Here is a 21800-nt window from a genome sequence, read left to right on the forward strand (position 1 = left end):
TCTAGTTAAAAGTTGGACCAAAGCCAAATAAAAGGCCTCAAGTTGGAAGTAAAATCTGGGCTGTGTTTTTTCTCTCAACGCTTCAATAGGTAGATCTTACCTTTCACCAAGGCTGAGGTCAGGGATCGTGGGCTAAAAAGGTTGATGACCACTGTTATAAACCGTTATCTTATTGTCTAATGATTTAAAACTGATTACGAACTGCTTGCCATTGAGTATTTACGTACACTGAACCTTCGGTCTTTGGGCATACAAACGGACAAATTATTCCTGAGCTTCCCGAGATTGCGTTATTGCGAGAAGCTAATCATTTTCAGATATGATTAAAATGTGCTTAATGTTTTGTATTTATTACAGTGTACTACAATCACGCAGTCCAATATTATTATAGCAAGTACGACACAATTCAATGAAATAAGGGCTCACATAATGTTAAAAAAATACAACGTGACAACCTGACCATTGTGTCCTCATTTCGTAAACATAACAAAAGAAGGACATTAAATTTGCTGTTTCATACTGCTGTTGCGTTTAATCGAAAATGAACTCCATTGCAGAGGGAAACGTTTCATATGAGATCGTGGCGCATAACCATTGGCGCAATGCAGTGCTCAAAGTGAGCACCGCATTATAGTGGAGGTCGAGTTCCATAGATGCACGTTAAAGCGGCGGTAAAGTAGAACAATGCTTTATAAATGATTCCTTCACTTGAACCACTGCTTATTAACCTGGGATCCAGCAGTCCTCCTGTGTTGCAGCAGAACCTCTGGGGGTGGACTGCAATTGGCCGCAGAGCAGACACGGAGAGGGCAGAGTTACACCTTGTTTCTTTGTCGTTAAAGAGATATTCTACCAACACGTCTGTATACACACAGGTATATGTCGATTAATTGTCAAACCATAGCCGGAATATGCATTGTCGTAATCTTCATAAGGCCACACAAGCAGAGGTGGATAGGTGATTGTGTATTTTATTTTGTCAGGTGTGCGTCGTTCCATTTACATAACGGGGGGTGTGATTACATTTGTACTCTGTCCCATCCCATATATCACAATATAATTGCACTTCATAGTTTCTTCTCATGCTGTGACTGGGCTGTGAGGACGCTATGTTCTTCAGAGAGTATTTTACTCAGAGCTTGTGAGTCAGATTGTAAGAAATGGGTGGAAGAAATCCGAAACCTACATCTAGTTGTGTCATCGAGGTGTACCGAGATGTACTTTAAGCATCAGAATATTATGTTCCATGAAACCACCTACCAGCACTCACATCCCAGCAACAGGGAAGGAACGGAGCGGCAGGGCTTCAGACTCTGAGGAAATACAAACTACACTCAACAGAACAGGGATGGGGGGGAGGGGGTTAGGGGTGAGGGGACTGTGTTTATTAGCAGACTTTGAGATGCATATAAACACACTTCATGACGTTTTCCTGACACTACATCTGGGTGGTGTGTAATGGATACAACCATCTGTGATGTATAACTTTTATTCTACGTGTTTAGATACTGTGGTCCATTACTTTAAAAAACCAATTCACACCCTTCCTTTGGATGCTTTCTCTATCTATCTATTCATCTATATAAATATATATTCACGTTTTGGTTGCTTCTTCCGTGTGAGTCACAATCTTCTGTAGAAGTCCGTTTTTTTTTCATTCCTTTTCATGTCCCTCGTCACGTCGTGGTGCGTCTGTTCACCGGAGGATGACAACACGCCAGCGCTGGTGAAGCCTGCGTGGAACAGGGCCTCCTCGCACTCATATCCTGTTTTACTGGAGCCACGGCGAGTCATGGAGCCAGATACGCTCTGAATAATGTTCCTATTGTGGAGGAGCAGGAGCAGACAACATTTCTACACTCTGGCACACACACAGACAAATGGGAAGGAGTGTTTTGTTGCAGCAGTAATTGAAGTTGGTATGGAGTAGGTCATTCCGATGCAGCGTCTTATCTTATCTGAATGTGTGAATATGGATCCAATATAGGCTGCAGTTTTTGTCGTCCGTCAATATACGCTTAACATTTTGGCTCATTTAAATTCAATTGCACCCCAAAAAAAACGTTAGTACCATAACCTCGTTGCCGTTCATGAATACGCTTTTGGCTCATAATAATTAAATTACACAAAAATAATTCTATAGGAACACAACCTTGTCCCCGGGCGAAAGCGTTTACGCTACATGGCTTCAACAGCAAGAGGTAAGAGGGAGGGACGTCCGGGTTATTGGTCTACGACACGTTTTCCATATTTCTTTGTGCAAAATACTTATCAATAAAACTCCATATTTGTTCAGATTGCCTTCTCCTGTCATGTTCCTATGGTTGTGTTTCAGGGAGGTTGACTGTAGTAACAGTCCTGTGTATGACCCTCTCTCAGTCCATTAAACCCTGTATGCAGTGAAACGGCCTATCCTTCTAATCATGTACACACATACACATGCACACGCATACACATGCACACACACTCACAATATCGCACACAACCTCACACATAAACACACACCCCTAAACACACACACACAGTCACAAGAACTCACACATACACACGCAAGCACACATGCAATTACTCACACACACACACACACACACACACACACACACACACACACACACACACACACACACACACACACACACACACACACACACACACACACAAACAAAACATAAGCACAACAATACACCAACACAAACACACACACACCAGCACACACACAGCCGGCTGGGTGTCTTGGCATGCGCGGCGGCGGTCGTTTGTCTTGTTAATGTAGCGTGTCGAATTTGCAGGGCGGTGGCTTGCAGATGAAAGGTTGCACGTCTCACTTGCTCTGCAATATGTATTTGATAAGCCCTGTAAATCAAGCCAACGGGAGGCTGGGGCAGTGTGGTACTGGGAGACAGCACACCCAATCAATGGGCAGCCCGTGTGTGGTACCAACATTGCCCCACCTGTGTGTGTGTGTGTGTGTGTGTGTGTGTGTGTGTGTGTGTGTGTGTGTGTGTGTGTGTGTGTGTGTGTGTGTGTGTGTGTCTGTGTGTGTGTGTGTGTGTGTGTGTGTGTGTGTGTGTGTGTGTGTGTGTGTGTGTGTTTACATTTACATGTTTGCATGTGTGTGGGCTTGTGTATGTCTGTAGGTGGATGTATGTGTCCAGGTAGGTAGGTGTGTGTGTGTGTGTGTGTGTGTGTGTGTGTGTGTGTGTGTGTGTGTGTGTGTGTGTGTGTGTGTGTCTGTCTGTATGTTTATCTGTGCGGGTGTGTGTTTGTGGTAAGCGTGTTTATTTCTATGTGAGCTAGTGTGATAACATAACGGTTTGTATAGACATATGTGTTTGTGTGGGTTTGTTGGTGTCAATGTGTCGGTTTGTATGTGAGCGGGTGAGTGTATACGGTATAACGCTATCCATTGTCTGACGCGTGTGTGTGGGTGTGGGGTGTGTGCTGTGGGTTGAAAGTGTTTCTTACCTCCTGCGGTGCAGTGGGAGTTCCTTCTAATTTCCGCCCAATGACGAGGATCAGCCTCAGAGGACTCACACTCATTCCTGTTTTCACTGGAACGCGCAAATGAACAGGGATATACTGTACGCACATACACATCCACACAAGCACACACAGACTCACAGGCACGCACGCACATACACACGCACACACATACCTACATGCATATGCACCCACATACAAAAACACATAAGCACAAACACCGATGGCTAAACAACACAAACAGAAGTCAGCGAATGAAAAATTCCAACATGAACATCAGGTAACATCCGATTTATACAACACTAAATACGTCTAGATCCGGATTTCCATGTAGCTCCAGAAGCTAGATGTAGCTCATGAGCTTTGGCTAGGGTGGTGTTGATGTGTGCAGCAGTCACGATGGGGCTTTGATGCTATGCTGACGGCTGCAGCGTAGGCCATTAGTGTCGACGTCAGACGTTGCATCAGGTTTTATCCGCATTGAACTTCTTCTACCGAACTTTCCCCCGTGCTTGCTTTGGTAGCTCAATTTTGATTTGTTTCTCAATTTCCCCTTTGCGATTACAGAACAAAGTCATTATTAGACTTAGTCAGGAACAAGTCGATGCACTATTTTCTTCTGTTTTTTTGCTCGATGAATAATTTAGATATTACACATATTTTTATATTTGTGTGCAGTCACGGTTATTGTTTTCGGCAATTCTTTATTATAATTCACAAATATATCAGTACTGTTCGCCTGGGGATTAAAAGGTGTGGATGGGTTTTGTTTTTTCACTTTAGTTTTGGATTTCAAACTGAAGGCAGAAAACAAAGCTGAAGAATGCATTTGAAGGTGACATTTCTATATATTATTTACACAAGCACATTCATTTACTGTTTTTTAACTCGATTCAAGGCAATTTGTTTGGGAACGCAGCCTTCAGTGACGCATGACCCATCTAGCCAGTTGTTGTAAACGTTGAGGTAAACGTCCAATGAGGTGATCCCAGGAGAATTAGGCACCCCATATATTCTTACAACTATTAATTTCCCTTATTTCTAATTCAACTCTAATACATAGGTCGCTATCCTGTAATGTACACCTCATGTTTGGGACAGAAGTGTAAGCGTGTGTGTGAATAGACCTACAGAGAGAGGCAGGAGAAAGAGATAGAGGAGAGAAGGTGGGAGATGGAAAGGAAGGGTGGGAAAGGTATCATATCCATCAAAATGGCAATGGGGAAGAATCATTATGGGTCCATTTGGACAAAGAGCTGATAATGCAATCATCTTTTTGCATTTGAAATGTGTCTGACTCTGTATTACGGCCCCATGGTTCTGAAATGATAAATGCACAGAAACACATCCATGCATGAATATACAAGGATGGACATAAACACACACACACACACACTGTTACAAAGAGTCTGGTTCATTGACTTCAAAAAAGGATTACGAGATGGCTTAAGTTGCAAAAAGAATTGAGGTGCTTTTATTTCCAAAAAATAGGAGTGACAAGATACAAAAACTGGACGTCCAAAAGAAAGTAAAACAAATATTCAAAAGGATCATTCCAAAAGGTTCTCCATGATCAATGCCCAACAGTCACATACACTGACTGTCTTCAAGACCGACTGACCCCCGTAAACTATGGTTGGCAGGCTTTTAAAGGCCTAGCCCCTCCCCTTAGCCAAACCATTACCCAGTTATTCAATTAGCACATGTTTAACCCAAATTACACTTTGGATAACCTTCCTTCAATACACAACATAATAACTCTCACATCATCTACCAAGTCCAACATATATATCCTACATAAACTTACACACACGCTCATATACATACATATGTCACCCATGAGCTAATATCAGATGGTATCTCCCACCATCAGCACATCTGAGCCACCTGCCGTGCCCTCTATTTAAAGCAGCCGCAAGCACTCTGGTTGCAACCTGAAATTAGTGAAGAAAGACCCTAAGTATCAAAGGAATAAACCTAAATCAAATGAAGAGTATCATTTGTGTGTCTACTTGTTGCTATTTACCTGCAGGGGATTTGTCTAAGGTTATGAGCTTGAAGGGAAGTTGTGGTGTAGTGTGTGCACTCACCACAATAACAGAAAGGAAGGATAAGTAAATTAATGGATATAATGTCTTAGCCAGCAACTAGTGGCATGGCCTTCATGTCACACACACACACACACACACACACACACACACACACACACACACACACACACACACACACACACACAAGGGGTGTAACGGTACACTGAAGTCACGGTTCGGTTCAGACATCACGGTTCGGTTCAGACATCACGGTTCGGTACGAGTTCGGTTCGGTAAAATGATGGGAACTACTTTACCCCTGTAAGCGACTGGGAAACTGAAGTTTTCCAACACTTGCGACCACATTGAGGCAGCCGGGTCCTCCACTAACTTGTGGGTCGCCGCCACTTGCCATTCTCGTCTTTCTCGTCTTTACTGCTGCTATCTTTGATCATATCGGAGCTTGCGTTCTGCGCATGCTCGAGATCTTGTGGCCGGGGGACTTGAGCCGGAAGTAGAAGGAGGCGGTCGTATTGTTGTCGCCATAGACAGATAAACAATTCTTATTTATTTATAAATATAAATATTTAATGATTTCTTTATATGTTTATTGTTTTCGCCGTCGGAAAACGAGCAAAAACGATTTATTAAAAAAAGGGACGCGGAACATGGAGGAAGCCGGTGTCATGCCATTACCCCCTATTCTTCGTTTGCAACCACGTGATCAAAATGACATAAAAAGTGCTGACGTCACGACGGTGGCCATCTTGGTAGGAAAACCCAAGCGATCAAAATTGGTTCAAGCAGCGGGCTGGACGGATCACTGCTTCCAAGCTGAAGGCGACTTGTCGAACCAAACTTCACAAGCCGTCTTCATCTCTTATTAATTCGATTTGCTACCCGGAAGCAAATACAATTTCCAATGCACCTCTTGGGGTCTGAATAATGAAGCACAAGCAAGGGCTTGTTATGTCGAAGAAATGAATAAAACGCATGAAGATTTCTCGGTCTCTGAATGTGGTTTGTTCGTTTACCCTCAAAAGCCCTTTCTTGGAGCCTCCCCAGATGGCATAGTCTACTGTAAGTGCTGCGGTTCAGGGGTCTGCAAAATCAAGTAAGTGCCCTTATAGGTTTCGAGACGTTGACCCTGAAGCCGCAGCAGAAGTCAAAGATTTATGCCTATTGAAAAACGGAACTATCATCAGACTTGACCGGAATCATGCCTACTATTTCCAAGTCCAAGCCCAGATAGTTATATGTGGCCTGGATTACTGCGACTTTGTGGTCTGGACCACAGAGGGAATATACATTGAAAGAATCCTGCCTGACGCTCAGTTTTGGGCATCGACAATTCAGAGTGCTGAGGCATTTTTTAAGGTGGGAGTATTCCCTGAACTTGCTGCACATTGGTAATCCCGACCTACAGTTGCTGAGTGTTGGCGAGATTTATTTGTGCCATGTCGCCCCGGTAGATGTTCGAAATCCAAGTGCGGAGTCGCTCCTCGGTCAACTCACGCGTCCGCTCACCTTGAGTTGTGATCACTTTTGGAATCCTAAAAAAACTGCAATTCCGATTCTCCCGTATGAAATTATTCGCACAACCGTGCACAGCACAACTGGTAGGCATTATTAGCCAAACAAAAGAATATAATAGCGAAACAATTGAGGTTAGATACGCGCTTTGTGATTGAATGACCTCCACCCTAATGTGACTGAAACAAGTGTAGCGGGGCGCAATGTTGTGATTGCTTTCCTACCAAGATGGCCGACTTCCGGTTTGGTTACGCATTTTAATTAGCTGTGACGTCAGTTGCAAATGAAGAATAAAAAGCGTATCATCATCAACATGCATTCAGTACACATTACGCTTCGATTTCACCCAAGGCTGAATTAAAAGTATATGTTTTCCTCAACGCCGGTCATCAACGAGGTTGTAAAGTAGTAACTTCGGGCACATCTGTCAAAATAAATGTTTTTTTCTTCCGACGTGTTTACGATCTTTATTCATTCATTGCGCCGCGGCCGAATTTACAGGGATATTCTCTGATATTATGAATCAAGACTGCGTCGGGTTCCCTGACTCTCTGGTACTTCCACAACAAATACTCGTAGGGGGCGTTATCTTGGCCATGGGGAAGAAGGAATTGGGGGAGAGGAACTTTGGCTTTGACTCTCTAAAGTCCAGATTGAAACACTAAATGGAGGAGAAAGGTATTGTTGCCGTATGCGGGACAGCTGTCAGTTGACTTCGGGTCATGTCATTTCTCCGACGCTCCATTGCTCCGACCTCTCGTCGTAAAGACTCCTCCGGCTGGACTCCTCCCGCTGCTCCGCCCCCTGGAGGGAGGAGTCCGCATACGACTGGGGGATTATCACGCTTCCGGGTTCCATTGGCGGGATATGTCTTCGTCTATAATCTATAACCAGATTCACATCAAGAGAGGTTTTTTGTGACTTCTTGGAGGCTATTCAACCATCTGTCTCCGTGTTGGTTTATTGGTCGAAAGCTCAGAAAAAGAAACAAACATTTGAACCCATTTCTACCAGTCCAACGCAATGAGTTTTTTCTCTTCTGCTGCCGGGTTGCTGCAGGCCTGCAAGAGAAGGTGCTGGCTGACATGTTTCAGGTCAGTTTGTCCACTGTCTCCCTTGTTGTTATAACGTGGGCCAACTACCTTTACCTGTTCCTTGGCTCCATCCCCATCTGTATGAGTCAACAGCAAGTCAAGAACACCATGCCAAGCAAATTTGTGCAGTACAGTCCAGATGTTCGGGTAATCATCGACTGCACCGAGGTGCGATGCCAGAATCCATCAACCCACACTCTCCAGTCTGAGGTTTTCTCATCTTACAAGAACACGACAACCTTTAAGGCCTTGATTGGGATTGCCCCGTGTAGTGCTGTGACTTTTGTGTCAAGTCTCTTCACCGGCTCCATCTCTGACCGAGAGCTGACTGAACTAAGTGGACTTCTGGATTTATTGGAGCCAGGAGATGGCTGCATGGCAGACACGGATTTCACCATTGAGAAGCTGCTAGCTGACCGTGGGCAACGCTGGTTATACCACCCTTCAAGATGACAGGTAGGCATAAAACTGTGACCAAAATGTGACCATTAAGATATGCAGACAAATGTTTAAGATGTACTGAAGCAGTCATAATAATAATACTAATTAACTTATCTCTAACCACAGCGCAGTTCACCGAAGAGGATGCTCTGACAACACAAGCAATCGCCCGTCTTTGAATCCTTGTGGAAAGTGCAACACGCAGTGTTAAGGAATACTGCATCTGGGAACGCACTGTCCCTCTCACCTTGTCTGGGACGGTCAACCAGCTGTGGGCCGTCTGCTGTGTGATGACCAACTTCCGGGGACCACTTGATTTAGAAGGCTACATCCCTGTTGAATAGTGTTTATACTCAAACATATACCTATAAATATTAAAACGAGAGACACAGAACATTTGGAGTGGTCCCTTCATTTTTTCCGGAGCTGTAATTCTGTATACTGAAAACATTGTACTGTATATTTTGAATGATGTATATAATTGAATAAGAAGTCTCATCTATAATCAATTTTGAAGTCCAGTCGGTCCACCCTGAAAGTATTCAAAATAACATGTTACATGTTACAACATACATTACATGTTAATATGTAATGTAGTAAATGATGTACTCAGAAAAAGGGAATGAATTAAATCCTTTTATTCTTTCAGTTCCTTTATTCATTCAGTTCATTTAACTTTCTGCTTAAGATACACATTCATATATGTACCAAAGAAGTACAAGTCTACCTTAATTTTCATCTCTTTTATCATTTCATCATCCCTCAAGACTCTTTCGACTTCGAAGTCTTCCTCAGTGTCTGTTATAAAATCGCACCAACTCAATCCAGTTACTGCCAATTGACCTTGAACCTGCCAGTGGTATTTATGATTATTTTTCAGTTTTGCCTGACCATTCACCATTTTAACATGTCCTGCCTCAGAAATGCTAGAGATGTCTGGGCATTTAACTTCAGCAATCCCAAAACACGGAACGGCACTTGGGTCACATACTCTTGCATCGGGGCTAGCCCCGAGGTGAGGAGCATCGGGATGGATAACAAATCCACAGCATGAGACATTTACATTGAAATGTTTTGAATATTGTTCCAGCAAGTAAGTCTGTGAACGTCAGAAAACTTGAGTTTGGGTACATTTTCCAGGGATGTCGTAAAAGTGAACTGCCGGTCCACCATCGGTTCGCCAGAGTGATGAGTGATTCACCGGATGTGACAGTGCACAAAGATCACCGAATGCGGAAGTACTATGTATCAGCGTGATAATCCCCTATTGAGCGTCGGGGAAATGACATGGACCCGATGTCAACAGTCTACTGAAAACATCAGTAGACTGTTGTTTGTTGCTGCTGGTGACGTAAAGAGGTCAGCCGGTGGCTCTACTACCACTAGTTGAAATGGGTACAGCGCCACCTTTCGTACCGGGGCATGACATGCTTCGGCCAAAGAATCGATTTTCTCACCGCCATGTATACTCGGACAATTGCAGTTGTCCAATTTAGTAGCATAGTCAAACTATGGCTTCAATCGGATTAAGCTGCATGCTAACGTACTGACTGACTCACTCACTCGACCGTCGACCTGAAAAAACTGTAACACTAGCCAGAAGGCGGAGCTCGGCTACCTCATGCGCCAATGAGGGCTCTAGTTTAGTTCTCCCTGAAGAACTCACGTATCTAACATTAGTTCTGCATTACATTAATTAATTCGCATTTAATTTATACTGTGTATTCTCCATGTAAATCCATGCACCGAACCGTGACATCCGTACCGATTCGGTTCAATACGAATACATGTATCGTTACACTCCTAACACACACACACACGCACACGCACATGCATGCACACAAACACGCACACACACGCACGCACACACACACACACACCTCTCCCCTTGCAGTGCTGCTTTCTGGCCAGACGTTCTGCCACATCATAGATATAACATGGATAGATCTGAGATTATGGGAAAATTTAAGCAGAAGGAAATGCTTTTCCATCAACTGTTTATTCAAGTATTTTACTTTCAGATGACGATTTGAGGTAAATGGTAATGATTAGCGCCAGCTGTGAGCATCGCTACGGCAGGGTCTTTCAGAGGAAATCAATCTCTTGCGGTGACATTCAAATTCACATATTTCATTGCCACACAGAGAGAATGCCAGAATGCAATGTCATGACTTTAGAATATTATTTATTTGAAAAAACTTATAGCTATTTCTCCTCACAAAATCGAAACAGTTTAACTTGACACTGACTGTCAATTATCAGCGTAAAGTAAGCCTAAATGGAAGTCTTGGAGAGAGGTTTCTCTAATATGAATAAATACAATGACTTAAACCTTCATTAAAAAATACAGTCTACATTTCTGATTGTTTTGCCTTTTTTTTCCCGATAGCTTAAATATTATAAATATTACACTATTATATTTCTGGAAGAATTTGTTTGTAAAGTGTTAGTGGCTGTAACCTCAAGAAAAGAGGATTACACTCTAATCAGATGCTTTGAGCTGTTGGGATGATCGTAGCCTTTGCTCTTTCTGATCTTGTTTGCTTCTCCACAACACTCTAGAAAACTGAGTTTTGTGTTTTTATATTAAATGGATATAAAACTTAATTTTAAAGAGCTGACACAAGGAGCCAATACTGCATGTTTGGCTCAGCGTATTCTTATTCCACTTTGGCCAGGCTATTGCTCCTTGCTTAGCTAGCTAGCTAGTAGCTATGCTAGCAGCACATATCTAGAAACCAATTTGGCTATTTACTTTGACTTCATTTTGAGATGTACTGTACATGATGTTAAAGTAGTGGAGATTATTGTCAAACAGCTAAGTGCTGCTGCTATCACTGCATAAATGGAGCTAGCTAAAGCCCTCCAAGGGTACGGAGTAGAGTGTGAGAAACACTAGCTATAGTTCCGGTGTTACCATATTAGTTTACAGCTTATAATGCGACGGTGTGCTGTGGTGACAGGCCATGCATATTGAGATGGCTGGCTAACAGGCTTAGTCCCTGAGGCATTTACAGGTGGCCTTCAAGGTCATCTCGCAATGGCCAAGGACGGACGGACGGGGGGTTACTGCTGAGCTAAGTGGTATCACAGACACAGGTAGACACGCTTCAGAAAATCATTACACTATACCTGGGACATATTGACCTTAGAAATCTCCTGGATGGCAACTGCTGCGATGACAGCTAAAAGGCTTGGATCACTTACTGTAAAGGTTTGTTCCAGTAAGTGATCAATTCAGGGAGGCATGCCTGCGCCATGGCCAACTTTTCATTTGGTACTTCAGATGATGTAGGTGGATCTCAGTCCGTATATATATATATATATATATATATATATATATATAGAGAGATATAATTATAAAAAAGCATATACATAAAGATCAACCACAGTTTCACGAAGTCATCGTGTGCCTCTTTCCAAACGTATTAACTTGTTATCTAAAAAAACGATTATGGATAATTGCAGCCCGTAAAGTAGACTTTCTCGAACCCATTGCAGTCGGACAATGTCAATACAAAAAGCCTTCAGCCAAATAATGAACACTTTATTGCAAATACACCCCAAAATAAATACTATCAAATAAAATACCTCCTTAACTGCAGTACTCCAAGAACCAATGTGCTACACAATCAGAATCTCGTTTCGATTACGTTGGTTGTAAAATAAAATAAACTTATAAGAGCACGGAAAATTCTAGCTTCTTTTTTTAATGGTCCCTTTTTTCCCCTGTTGTCATAAATGTTCTTTGATAACTGTAAAACAGCAGAAATGCTTATGTCTAGCAGAAAAGTGTTCTCGTATTATTTGTCACGAGTCACTTTTGTTTCACAGCAGTATGCCATAGCTCTGCCAACAAAGGTGTGTGTGTGTGTGTGTGTGTGTGTGTGTGTGTGTGTGTGTGTGTGTGTGTGTGTGTGTGTGTGTGTGTGTGTGTGTGTGTGTGTGTGTGTGTGTGTGTGTGTGTGTGTGTGAGTGTAGGTGTGTGCATGTGGCAAGGGCTACGAGACTGGGTAGAAGCCTGTATCCACACGCTCATTGGTCATGCCTATTGCTATCGGGCCTGTTGAGGGCCGTTTACCCAAAACAATATGGAGAGAGATACCAAGCGATAGATCTGGCTATGCGTCTCTGAGGTCAATGCGTTTACCCTGGTAGGCTCTCCTGACTAAATGCACCTTGTACGTTAGCCTTTATCACATATGTGTATAGTGGAGTTGAACACAGGTGTATCACCTGACGGTAATTATGGGCCCAGACACGCCAATGATCCATCATTAAGGTAATGGGATACACCTGTTCAACCCCTACTTACACTTCTGTGAGAAAGGGTCCGTAAGAGATTAAACGGTAGGTTGCTTTAATGCCTGTTTCAAATAACTTGTATTTTTTATGTGTGAAGGGGGTTGTTTGGGGCTGCTCCATTGGTGAACATTTTGTGAAACCTATGTTTAACCCTCCTCAAATAAAAGGTATTATGGGATGTTTTGATGGTCAAGCTGCTGAGGATATTTAAAGGTGCGACAAAGCAATCTTATTCCAATGACTATTATTATCGTCCCACTCTCCAGCGCAGCAGTCCCCTTGTCCTGGTCCCCCCAGGGCCACAGTCCTCAGGCTCGGGTTGCTCAGCAGCCTTCATTGATCCATGGTATGACAGAGGCATCACCACCGCCCGGCATAGCCTGACCGCACGCCAAATTAAAAATCCAACACAAACACAGAGAAAATAATCCCCCTGCCAAAAAATCCACAGTAGCATGTAGCTCTATATTTCCAATCTAAAATGTACAAAATACCACCGTGTGTGGTGACCTGTAAACCTATTCACAAGCACTTTGAAGCATGTTTATTTATTTACAACATACAGTGTACTCTGAAACAGTAACACATTTACAAATAAATATTGCGATCTCTACCACCACATCATTAACCGTCTCTTCCTGGTTCGGTCCTTTGTTTTTCTCTTTTTCTGCTCCATCTTTCTTTCTTCTAAATAAATAAATAGATTCCCATAAGCAAAAAATATGCACCCTTACCTTCTTATTACATTACCTAAAAATAATATCACTGTTTTATAGAACATGTTAAAACTTAAAAAGCTTACTGGAAAAAAAACTATCAAAAAATAAAAAATAAGTAACAATGGTTCAGAGTTTATGGACACCGGGTCATTTGTTGTCATTTAGTGTGACCGGGTATTTCAAAATTGTTATAGAGTATTGTCCACGGTCATTCAGGCTTTTCCATTCATCTTGATATTTTAGTCTGCGATCGGTATTGCGGCCTTCATGGGTACAGGTATAAATACTTGTTTAAAAGATCTTCTTCGCCAGGGCTCTGCAGGGTCCAACCGTTCTCTCCGGTACTCTGGGGTAGTTTGAATTAGTGGTCCCTGCTGTGGTAAAAACATTTCCATTGCTTATCATCTTAGAGGAGAGAGGTCCGGGCACAGGACGGGACCGGTACCCTCTGAAGGTCGGCCCGCACTGTTCCAAAGACGCAGGAAACAGGAACAATTCCACCTGTCAACATCCGGTTTGTAATTGTGCAAGTTTGTTTGTTGTTGTTTGATCCAGGGGAAAAGATCTTTCAATGACACTCCAATGTCTTCACTCAAGATGTTCTGTTGTACAAGGTAAAACAAAACAGAAACTAAAAATCGATTGTCCATATCCTTCGCTGAATGTTTACTCACTTTGGTGCAAAACATCTCTGTCCATAGTTAGAATATACATTTTTTTACATGTAAATATATATTTCACGATTTGTGAGCAATGCCAAAAGCAGATGGAATATTTTAATAGTTATAAAAACTGACCTTAACGTTGATGACAATTTATGGTTTGGAAAAAGACATAACATTTTTAAACATTGAATTATTTGTGTAGTCAATCTACAATAAAACAATCAGTGTATGCAATGTAGCTTGAACAGAATATTTGAATAGTACTGATTCCTCTCTGGATATAAGTCTCTCCGGTACGTTTGATTTATAGATTTCACTGATTAGTGTATTGCTTGTATTGCTTTACGATTCCATGATTTTTCACTTTGCTAAATCATTGTTCATATAAAACAAAATTAAATACGTCGCCATATACCTGTCACACTAGTATTGCCACAATAAATTAATTGAATTAACATGAATATTAGGCTATTTAATGTTTGCTACAGTTGATTTTAGTCTGAGCTAGCAATGTCACTCTGCTTTCAGTGTGTAGCATGAGAGAAGCTTAATGGAAAAAGCCTCCTCGAACTCAGTCCTCACATATGCCGCAGTCTTCATCGTTATTTTCTTCTTCATTGCTTCTATTAGTCTTTTCTTCAACCTGCATCCCCTCTTAAATCCATCCTCTCACCCAATTGCTTTACCCCCCCCTCCCCCCCTTCTCAAAGGCATTGCAGGTAGGTTGTATACGCAGTCCCCCCCCCTCACCCTCCCTTTATTAACCCTCCCCCCTCTTATTAACCTCGGACCCCGCCCCAACCAATCACAGATTGTCTTGGAGCCTCTCCATGTATGTTCGGATCTCCGATTGGCCCAGGTCCATGTCCTGACACACCCACTTGATGTCGTCCTCGTTGCCGTTGCCCACTCGCACTGGGGGGTTTCCATATGGGCTCCCCCCCCCTCCTCCCCCACCCCCGTCGTTGGGCATCACCGTGGCGAATGACGTGAACTTGACCCGCTTGCGCTTGGCGGCAACGGCGGCGGCGGCGGCCGCCCGCGGGGAGTTGTTGAGCGGCTCCGACTTGCCGCTGGCGTCCTTCCCGCTGACGGGCATCCCCGCCAGGCACTGGCCCCGCGGCTCGGGGACGGAGCGGGGCAGCGTCTGGCTGTGGGCCACGCCCCGGTGGCCCCCCATGGGGCCGACGCCCACCACCATGCAGCCGCCCGCCCCGTTCAGCAGGTACTTGTTCTCCTCGTAGCCCCCCTCGCTGCGGTCGATGACGGTGGTGCACTCGTCCGGCAGGGGCCCCGGGCAAGCGTGGGCGCCCGGGTCGGCCAGGATGTCAGCCTCGTTGCCCAGCCACACCCAGTCGTGTGCGTGGTTCATGTTGCCGCCCGTCTCCAGCACGGGGAGCTGCTTATGGCGGTACCTGCAACAGGAGGAGGGAGTGGGGGATAGGTTAGGAGGCGATTCATGCTGAGAGATCTTCCCGTAGCGGCCGGACAGGGGCTAAACTAGTTTAAAGGGTGCCTGTGGACTTCAGATCTTCAAAATGTGATTGTGAAATGTATACTAAAGCATTAGAGTACAATCAATCATCTGTAGTCTGATATCCATCCCTGAACTGATCCTCCCAACCACCTCCTTGCGGATTGCTCTATCCGTCGATTGTACGGACATTTCATATTTTTCGCCTTTTATTGATTGCAAAGGTCATGTTCTAATTCCGTTTCTCGGTTAACATCCCAGAATCGCTTCCACAATCCGCTTAAAGTACTGCTGCCAGTCACCACTGACTCAAATTAGCCACCTTTCCTCAGTAGCAGCATTGAAGTGGGACTACCCAAAGACAAGTTCCTACAGTCTGGAATATTCCCCAATGAACTCCTTATGTGCAAGGGCAAGGGAAGGCCAGATTTGTACAACAGGTCCCCTTAATACACAAACATTTATGACAATACAAAACAAGGATGTGGCCTTGTTCTCTTGACCTATCCAAACACCTCACAAGTTGATGTAATGAAATCAAAATGTCTAGAATCGAGAAGAAGTCAGACGTTCCCAGTACGCACCTGAAGGCGAAGCTGACACAGTTGATGAGAAACACCATGATGGCCAAGCAAAACACTCCCAGTAGAGCGTACATCCCGATCTCCAGGTCTGAAAGGCCTCTCGTGACCACGTTGTTCTCCCCAGTTCCGGGCACCTCCACTTGGGCAGGGTAGCTACTATAGTCCCCGGTTTGTCCGGGGCCTCCGCCACGACCACTGCTGCTGCTGCCGCTGCTGCCCCCTCCGCTGCCTGGCTTACCGCCCGCTGTGCGATGGGTCACTGTGCTCTTGGTAGTGGTGGTGACCTGGAACAGCAGGGATAAGAAGAGGTTTAAAAGATGACAAGCTGTGGGTCAAAACGTAAAGAAACAGGTTCACAATCCACAAGTTTGTTTCATCAGCCCCTTCCTTTCCTGTCCTCCGTCCCCCCTCGTCACCCCACTCAAGCTCTGTATCGCTCTTCAGCTACAGTTATAGACTCACATAGGACACATTATAAGACAAGTCCTAACCAGATCATTCCCATCCTTTCCTCCCCTCCTTACTCCTCTACCATTCCTCTCCTCCTCACTCCACCTCTTTCCTCCCCTCCTTCCTTCTCCACATTCCCTCCCCTCCTGTCCTCTCCACCGCTCCTCCCCTCCTTTCCTCCCCTCCTTCCCTCTCCATCTCTCCACCCCTCCTTCCCTCTCCACCTCTCCTCCCCTCCTTCCCTCCCCTCCTTCCCTTTCCACCTCACCTCCCCTCCTTCCCTCCACCTCTCCTCCCCTCTCTACCTCTCCTACCCTCCTTTCCTCCATCCCACCTTCCTCATGGCTCCCTCCTCTCGTTCCGAGCCGGCGTTGTTGTACTTCCACTCTCCTCCCTCCTTCTCCACCTTGCTTCTGGTGCTGTTGTCCACGCCTCTTGCCGCTCCTCCTCCTCCGCCGCCCTCCTCCTGCGCCCGGCCTCCCGCCGCCTCCTCGCTGCCCTTCTCCTCGCTGGCCGGGCCCCACTTCACCGTGACGCTGCCCACGCCGGAGGCCAGCACGCTCTTCCTCTTGGACTTCTGGCAGGTCTCGGAGATGACCATCTCCACGCGGACCAGCGGGCCCTGGCCCTCCCCCTCCGCCACGACCGTGGGCCAGCGCTGATCCTTCACATAAACAGATAAACAGGCCTTTAGGCATTCATTCACTCACTCATTCACTCACTCACTTTCCATGCATTCACTTATTCACCCAGTCACTAATTCACTCACTCACTCTCTATGCATTCACGCATTCACTCACGCATTCACTCACTCACTCTCCATGCATTCACTTATTCATCCTTTCACTCATTCACTCACTCACTCTCCATGCATGCATTTACTCATTCCTTCACTCAATAATCCATTCACTCATTCACTCAATCACTCTCTGTGCATTCACTCATTCATCCATTCACCCATTCACTCACTCATTCTCCATTAATTTACCCATTAGTTCACTCACCAATTAGCTCACTCACTCTCCATGCACTCATTAATTCACTCATTAATCAATTCACTCACCCATTCATTCACTCACTCTTTCATTCGCTCATTCATTCACTCACTCATTCATTCGCTCATTATTCACCCACTCTTTCATTCACTCACTCTTCATTCATTCACTCATCAATTCAATCACTTATCATTCTTACACTCATTCATTATTTTCACTAATCAATTAATGCATTTGTTCACTCATTTGTCCATTCATTCATTCTTCCATTCCTTCACTCATTCATTCATTCCTGCACTCCCGCTTCACCCATTTACTCACTCCCTCATCTACTCATTAGTTAATTCACTAGTTGGGTCTGTTCATTCATTGATTTTATGTTGACTTGTTCATTCAGTCATCCACTCTCTTGTCCATTCACTCTCTGGTCCATTCACTCATTCATTACACATTCACTCGTTCAGTTACTAATTCGTGCATTCACTCATTCAACCAACCGTTATGTAAAAATGTATTAAATGAACTTGGAATAAGTGAAATAATAAAAACCATCCAAACACAACACAATCAATAATAGCCGCACGCGAGGTTCAGCCTGATGTGAGAGCAGCGCAGGCATCACCGTGGGAATGAGAGCAACAGGCTAACGACCAGTCAAGGGAAGCCCACTGAAAAAAGCGGCTTGGTATTCTGAAAAATCTGGTCTCACAGGGCCAGTGAACTCCAACTGTTGCTGTTTTTGTTTGAAAAGGTGTTGCAGGTCTTTTATTATCTTGGAAGTAGTATCGCAAAGTTGGGGTAGGTCGTAACCCATGACGATAACACCCCCCTTTCCTTCCTAGATCTCTCAAAACATAATTTTTCTAATCTACTTTTTGTTAGAATTCCAGCTGAAACCGGGAGTTCACTTAGACTTTAATGGTGTGATCCAGATGCCTCGGACACCAGCCTTCCAACATTCACGCATTCCCATTACTTTTACACGTCCCGCAAATTGAGACATTGTCCCGCATTGTTATGCGGGACAGTCAGACTCGATATATATATTTTTTTTTAATGCGTGTTTTATAATCTGGCAATCAAATAGCTGTGTGAGGAGACAGCAGTGAGGGCTGTCATCAGGGGACGGGGCGGGCTGTTTGATCATGTCAATCAAACTTGGACGAGGACGCAAGTTCACCAACAAAAAAACAATGCAACTCAGGTCAGAACGGCAAGCAGCATGAGACGGAGGAAAGCACGACCCGTACGGCTAAGAAGAGGAAATGCAGCTAAAATAAATACTGGGACACGATCTATCCCTGGGTGAAACCAGTGCAAGGCGAGTCTGGTAAAGTTTTGTGTGAAGTTTGCTTGAGTAATTATTCCATTTCACACGGAGGTAAATACGACGTGAACAATGCGACACAGACAATGCAAGACTCTTTGTCTGTGTCGTTTCAGAGACAATGAGTACAAGTATGAAAGAAAGCTCCATGCTTACTATGTTTACTATGCTTACATTGTGCAAGCACGTGAGAAATCTAAGGAAAGTTCCATTTAATTAAGATATATTTGTTAAATTTGTATGTGCTACTGAATCAACCAGATGGCAAAGCATAGTAATGTTATAAGCAAAGGGGCAGAATATAAATGTTTATTTTTTGTCGTTGTTATTTTAGACTACCTCGATGCATGGTATCCCACATTGTCCCACATTATCCCACACGAACGTAGCCTTTGTCCCAGATCTGGTGAATCGGGATCTGGTCACCCTAGTTGCACTTCTGACATAATTTCCGGTCTTGGAGCATCCATACCGTTTTTCTTTGTGATTGTGTCATTTAATTGGCTAGTCGTTGGTTATTGTTAACTACATTAGCCTCTTTAGCAAACCAGCTTGAAAACAAACAACACAACTTTACCTGTATTGCACGCACAGCAAGACCGTGCAATGCATTAATTGGTGACCGGAATAAAGTAGCAATGTAATAAAGTGTGTAAGAGCATTTATAATGACCAACGAGGTACAAATACAAAGAAAATAAATCACTTAACGGGCGCAGCCATTTTTGTTGAGAGCGTCATCGCTGCTCTTGGTCTACTCTCAGAATTCCGAGAGATGAAGACAAAAAGGGGTCGTGGCTCAGAGAAATGCCACAAGAAAGCTGGGAGATTCCCCGACTTCCGACTCGGAAGACTGGCATCAGAGGCATCTGGATCACACCATAAGATGTGATAAAGCTTGCTTCCTGCTTCTCATACCTTTCCAGCTAATTTCTGAGCCTGGAGACTATGGGTTATTATTAGAAAAAAATAAAATAAGAATAATATATCAATATGCAAATATGTATGCCATGACCAAATATGGTGGTGACGTCCTCATCCTTCCTTAAAGGAGCAGTACCTGGTTGATGGTGGAGATAACTCCCTCGTCCAGGGACACCGCCGACAGGAGAAAGTCTTTAGGGTCGTAGATGTCCAGCGGCGTCACCGAGCCGTCGCTGTACTGGATCCACGCTGTGATCGCCGCCTCCTGTGTGTGTGTGTGTGTGTGTGTGTGTGTGTGTGTGTGTGTGTGTGTGTGTGTGTGTGTGTGTGTGTGTGTGTGTGTGTGTGTGTGTGTGAGAGAGAAAGAGAGAGAGAGACTGTTCAGCTTCAGCTTAAATGTAAAGATTGTTAATAGTAAAAAATACAGATGCAATCGTTTAATTAGGACCTCGAGCTAAAGACAGATAGGCTCATACGATCTCTTTCACTCTTCCAGTGTTCCTTCGTTCCTTCCCTCCATCTCCACCATAACTTCCAAGCCCAGTGGACAGGCTATGTTTCACTGAGCAAACCCAGCCCTCTAATTTCCCCCGGTAAAGCCTCCTCTCTCTCTCCCTAATCAGAGTGCGGAGAACATTGTGCAGCTAAGTGGCAACAGAATAACTCTTGCAAGAAAAGTAATTAAGTTTCAACTTTCGGCACTCTCTCTCTCGATGTTGCCATGTCTCTCTCTCTCTCTCTCTCTCTCTCTCTCTCTCTCTCTCTCTCTCTCTCTCTCTCTCTCTCTCTCTCTCTCTCTCTCTCTCTCAATCACTACTCTCCTCCACTTCCTCCTCATCTCTAGGTAACAGAAAGATGGGGATAAAGGGGGTTGAAAAACTCGAAGAAATACAGAGAAAGAGGAGGGGGTGGGTAGAGGGAGAGAGGAATCAATGCCTGGATGAACTGCCCAATCAAATCTCTCCTTTGAGCTGTTCCTTGTTCAATTAGTACATCAATTACAATGTGCGAGCTGGTACCATGTGGTAACATTAACCTGATTTATAAACAAATACAGAGAGAGGTGGGTGAGGGAGAGAAAATGCGATTGTATATGCATATATGCCCATGTTATCAGTGTGTGTGTGTGTGTGTGTGTGTGTGTGTGTGTGTGTGCTTGGAAGTATGAGTGCATATGCCTGGGGAATTAGAGTGTGTGTGCCTAAGTGTGAGTATGTTTTTTTGTGTGTGTACGCAAGTATTGCTAATGTCATGTATGTTTGTGTGTGCGTGTTGGCATATGTTTGTACTGGTATGTTTGTGTAGGTGTGTGTGTGTGTGTGTGTGTGTGTGTGTGTGTGTGTGTGTGTGTGTGTGTGTGTGTGTGTGCGCATATGTTTGTGCAGGTATGTGTGTAGTCGTGTGTGCATGTGTTTGTGTGCATGTGTGTGCATGCACATATATGGAGGCATATGCTGATATTACATCACCACCGCATCCTCATCTGCATTGTATCGTCCTACACAGCTGCCCTTGTGGTCCAGTGCTATCATCTCCGTACACGTAGTGCAGTGTCCAGGCCAGGTCGAGAACACCCATCCTTGTGACAGCACGAGACCCCATAGCATGTTATCAGATGCTGCACAGAGCACTGAGCACACACCTGGCACTATACAAGTTTCCCAGGTCCCTGGTCCCCAGACCGCCCTCCCTCGCTCCTCTCGTACGCATGCTGCATATTCATCAGACCCCCCCCCCCCCCCTCACCGCCCGCATACTCCTCCTCCATCTTTTACATATT

The 21800-nt window shown here is 44.4% G+C and overlaps 1 protein-coding gene and 1 long non-coding RNA gene across 2 annotated transcripts in view; one reads left to right on the plus strand and one right to left on the minus strand.

The window, feature by feature from the left end:
* LOC132467942 (uncharacterized) overlaps positions 1-21800 on the plus strand; it is a 696489-nt gene that overhangs the window by 317150 nt on the left and 357539 nt on the right. The gene's annotated exons all lie outside the window — the stretch shown is intronic.
* si:dkey-215k6.1 (transmembrane protein 132C) overlaps positions 15038-21800 on the minus strand; it is a 118405-nt gene continuing 111642 nt past the window's right edge. Inside the window, exons 10-13 of the mRNA XM_060064752.1 lie at positions 20157-20285; positions 17110-17439; positions 16326-16609; positions 15038-15682 (exon numbers count right to left, since the gene is read on the minus strand). Of these exons, the coding sequence (XP_059920735.1) occupies positions 15073-15682; positions 16326-16609; positions 17110-17439; positions 20157-20285 (1353 nt within the window). The 3' untranslated portion in view covers positions 15038-15072. The remainder of the gene's footprint in view (positions 15683-16325; positions 16610-17109; positions 17440-20156; positions 20286-21800) is intronic.

The sequence above is a fragment of the Gadus macrocephalus genome, chromosome 11 (assembly GCF_031168955.1).
Source record: "Gadus macrocephalus chromosome 11, ASM3116895v1".
Lineage (NCBI taxonomy): Eukaryota > Metazoa > Chordata > Actinopteri > Gadiformes > Gadidae > Gadus > Gadus macrocephalus.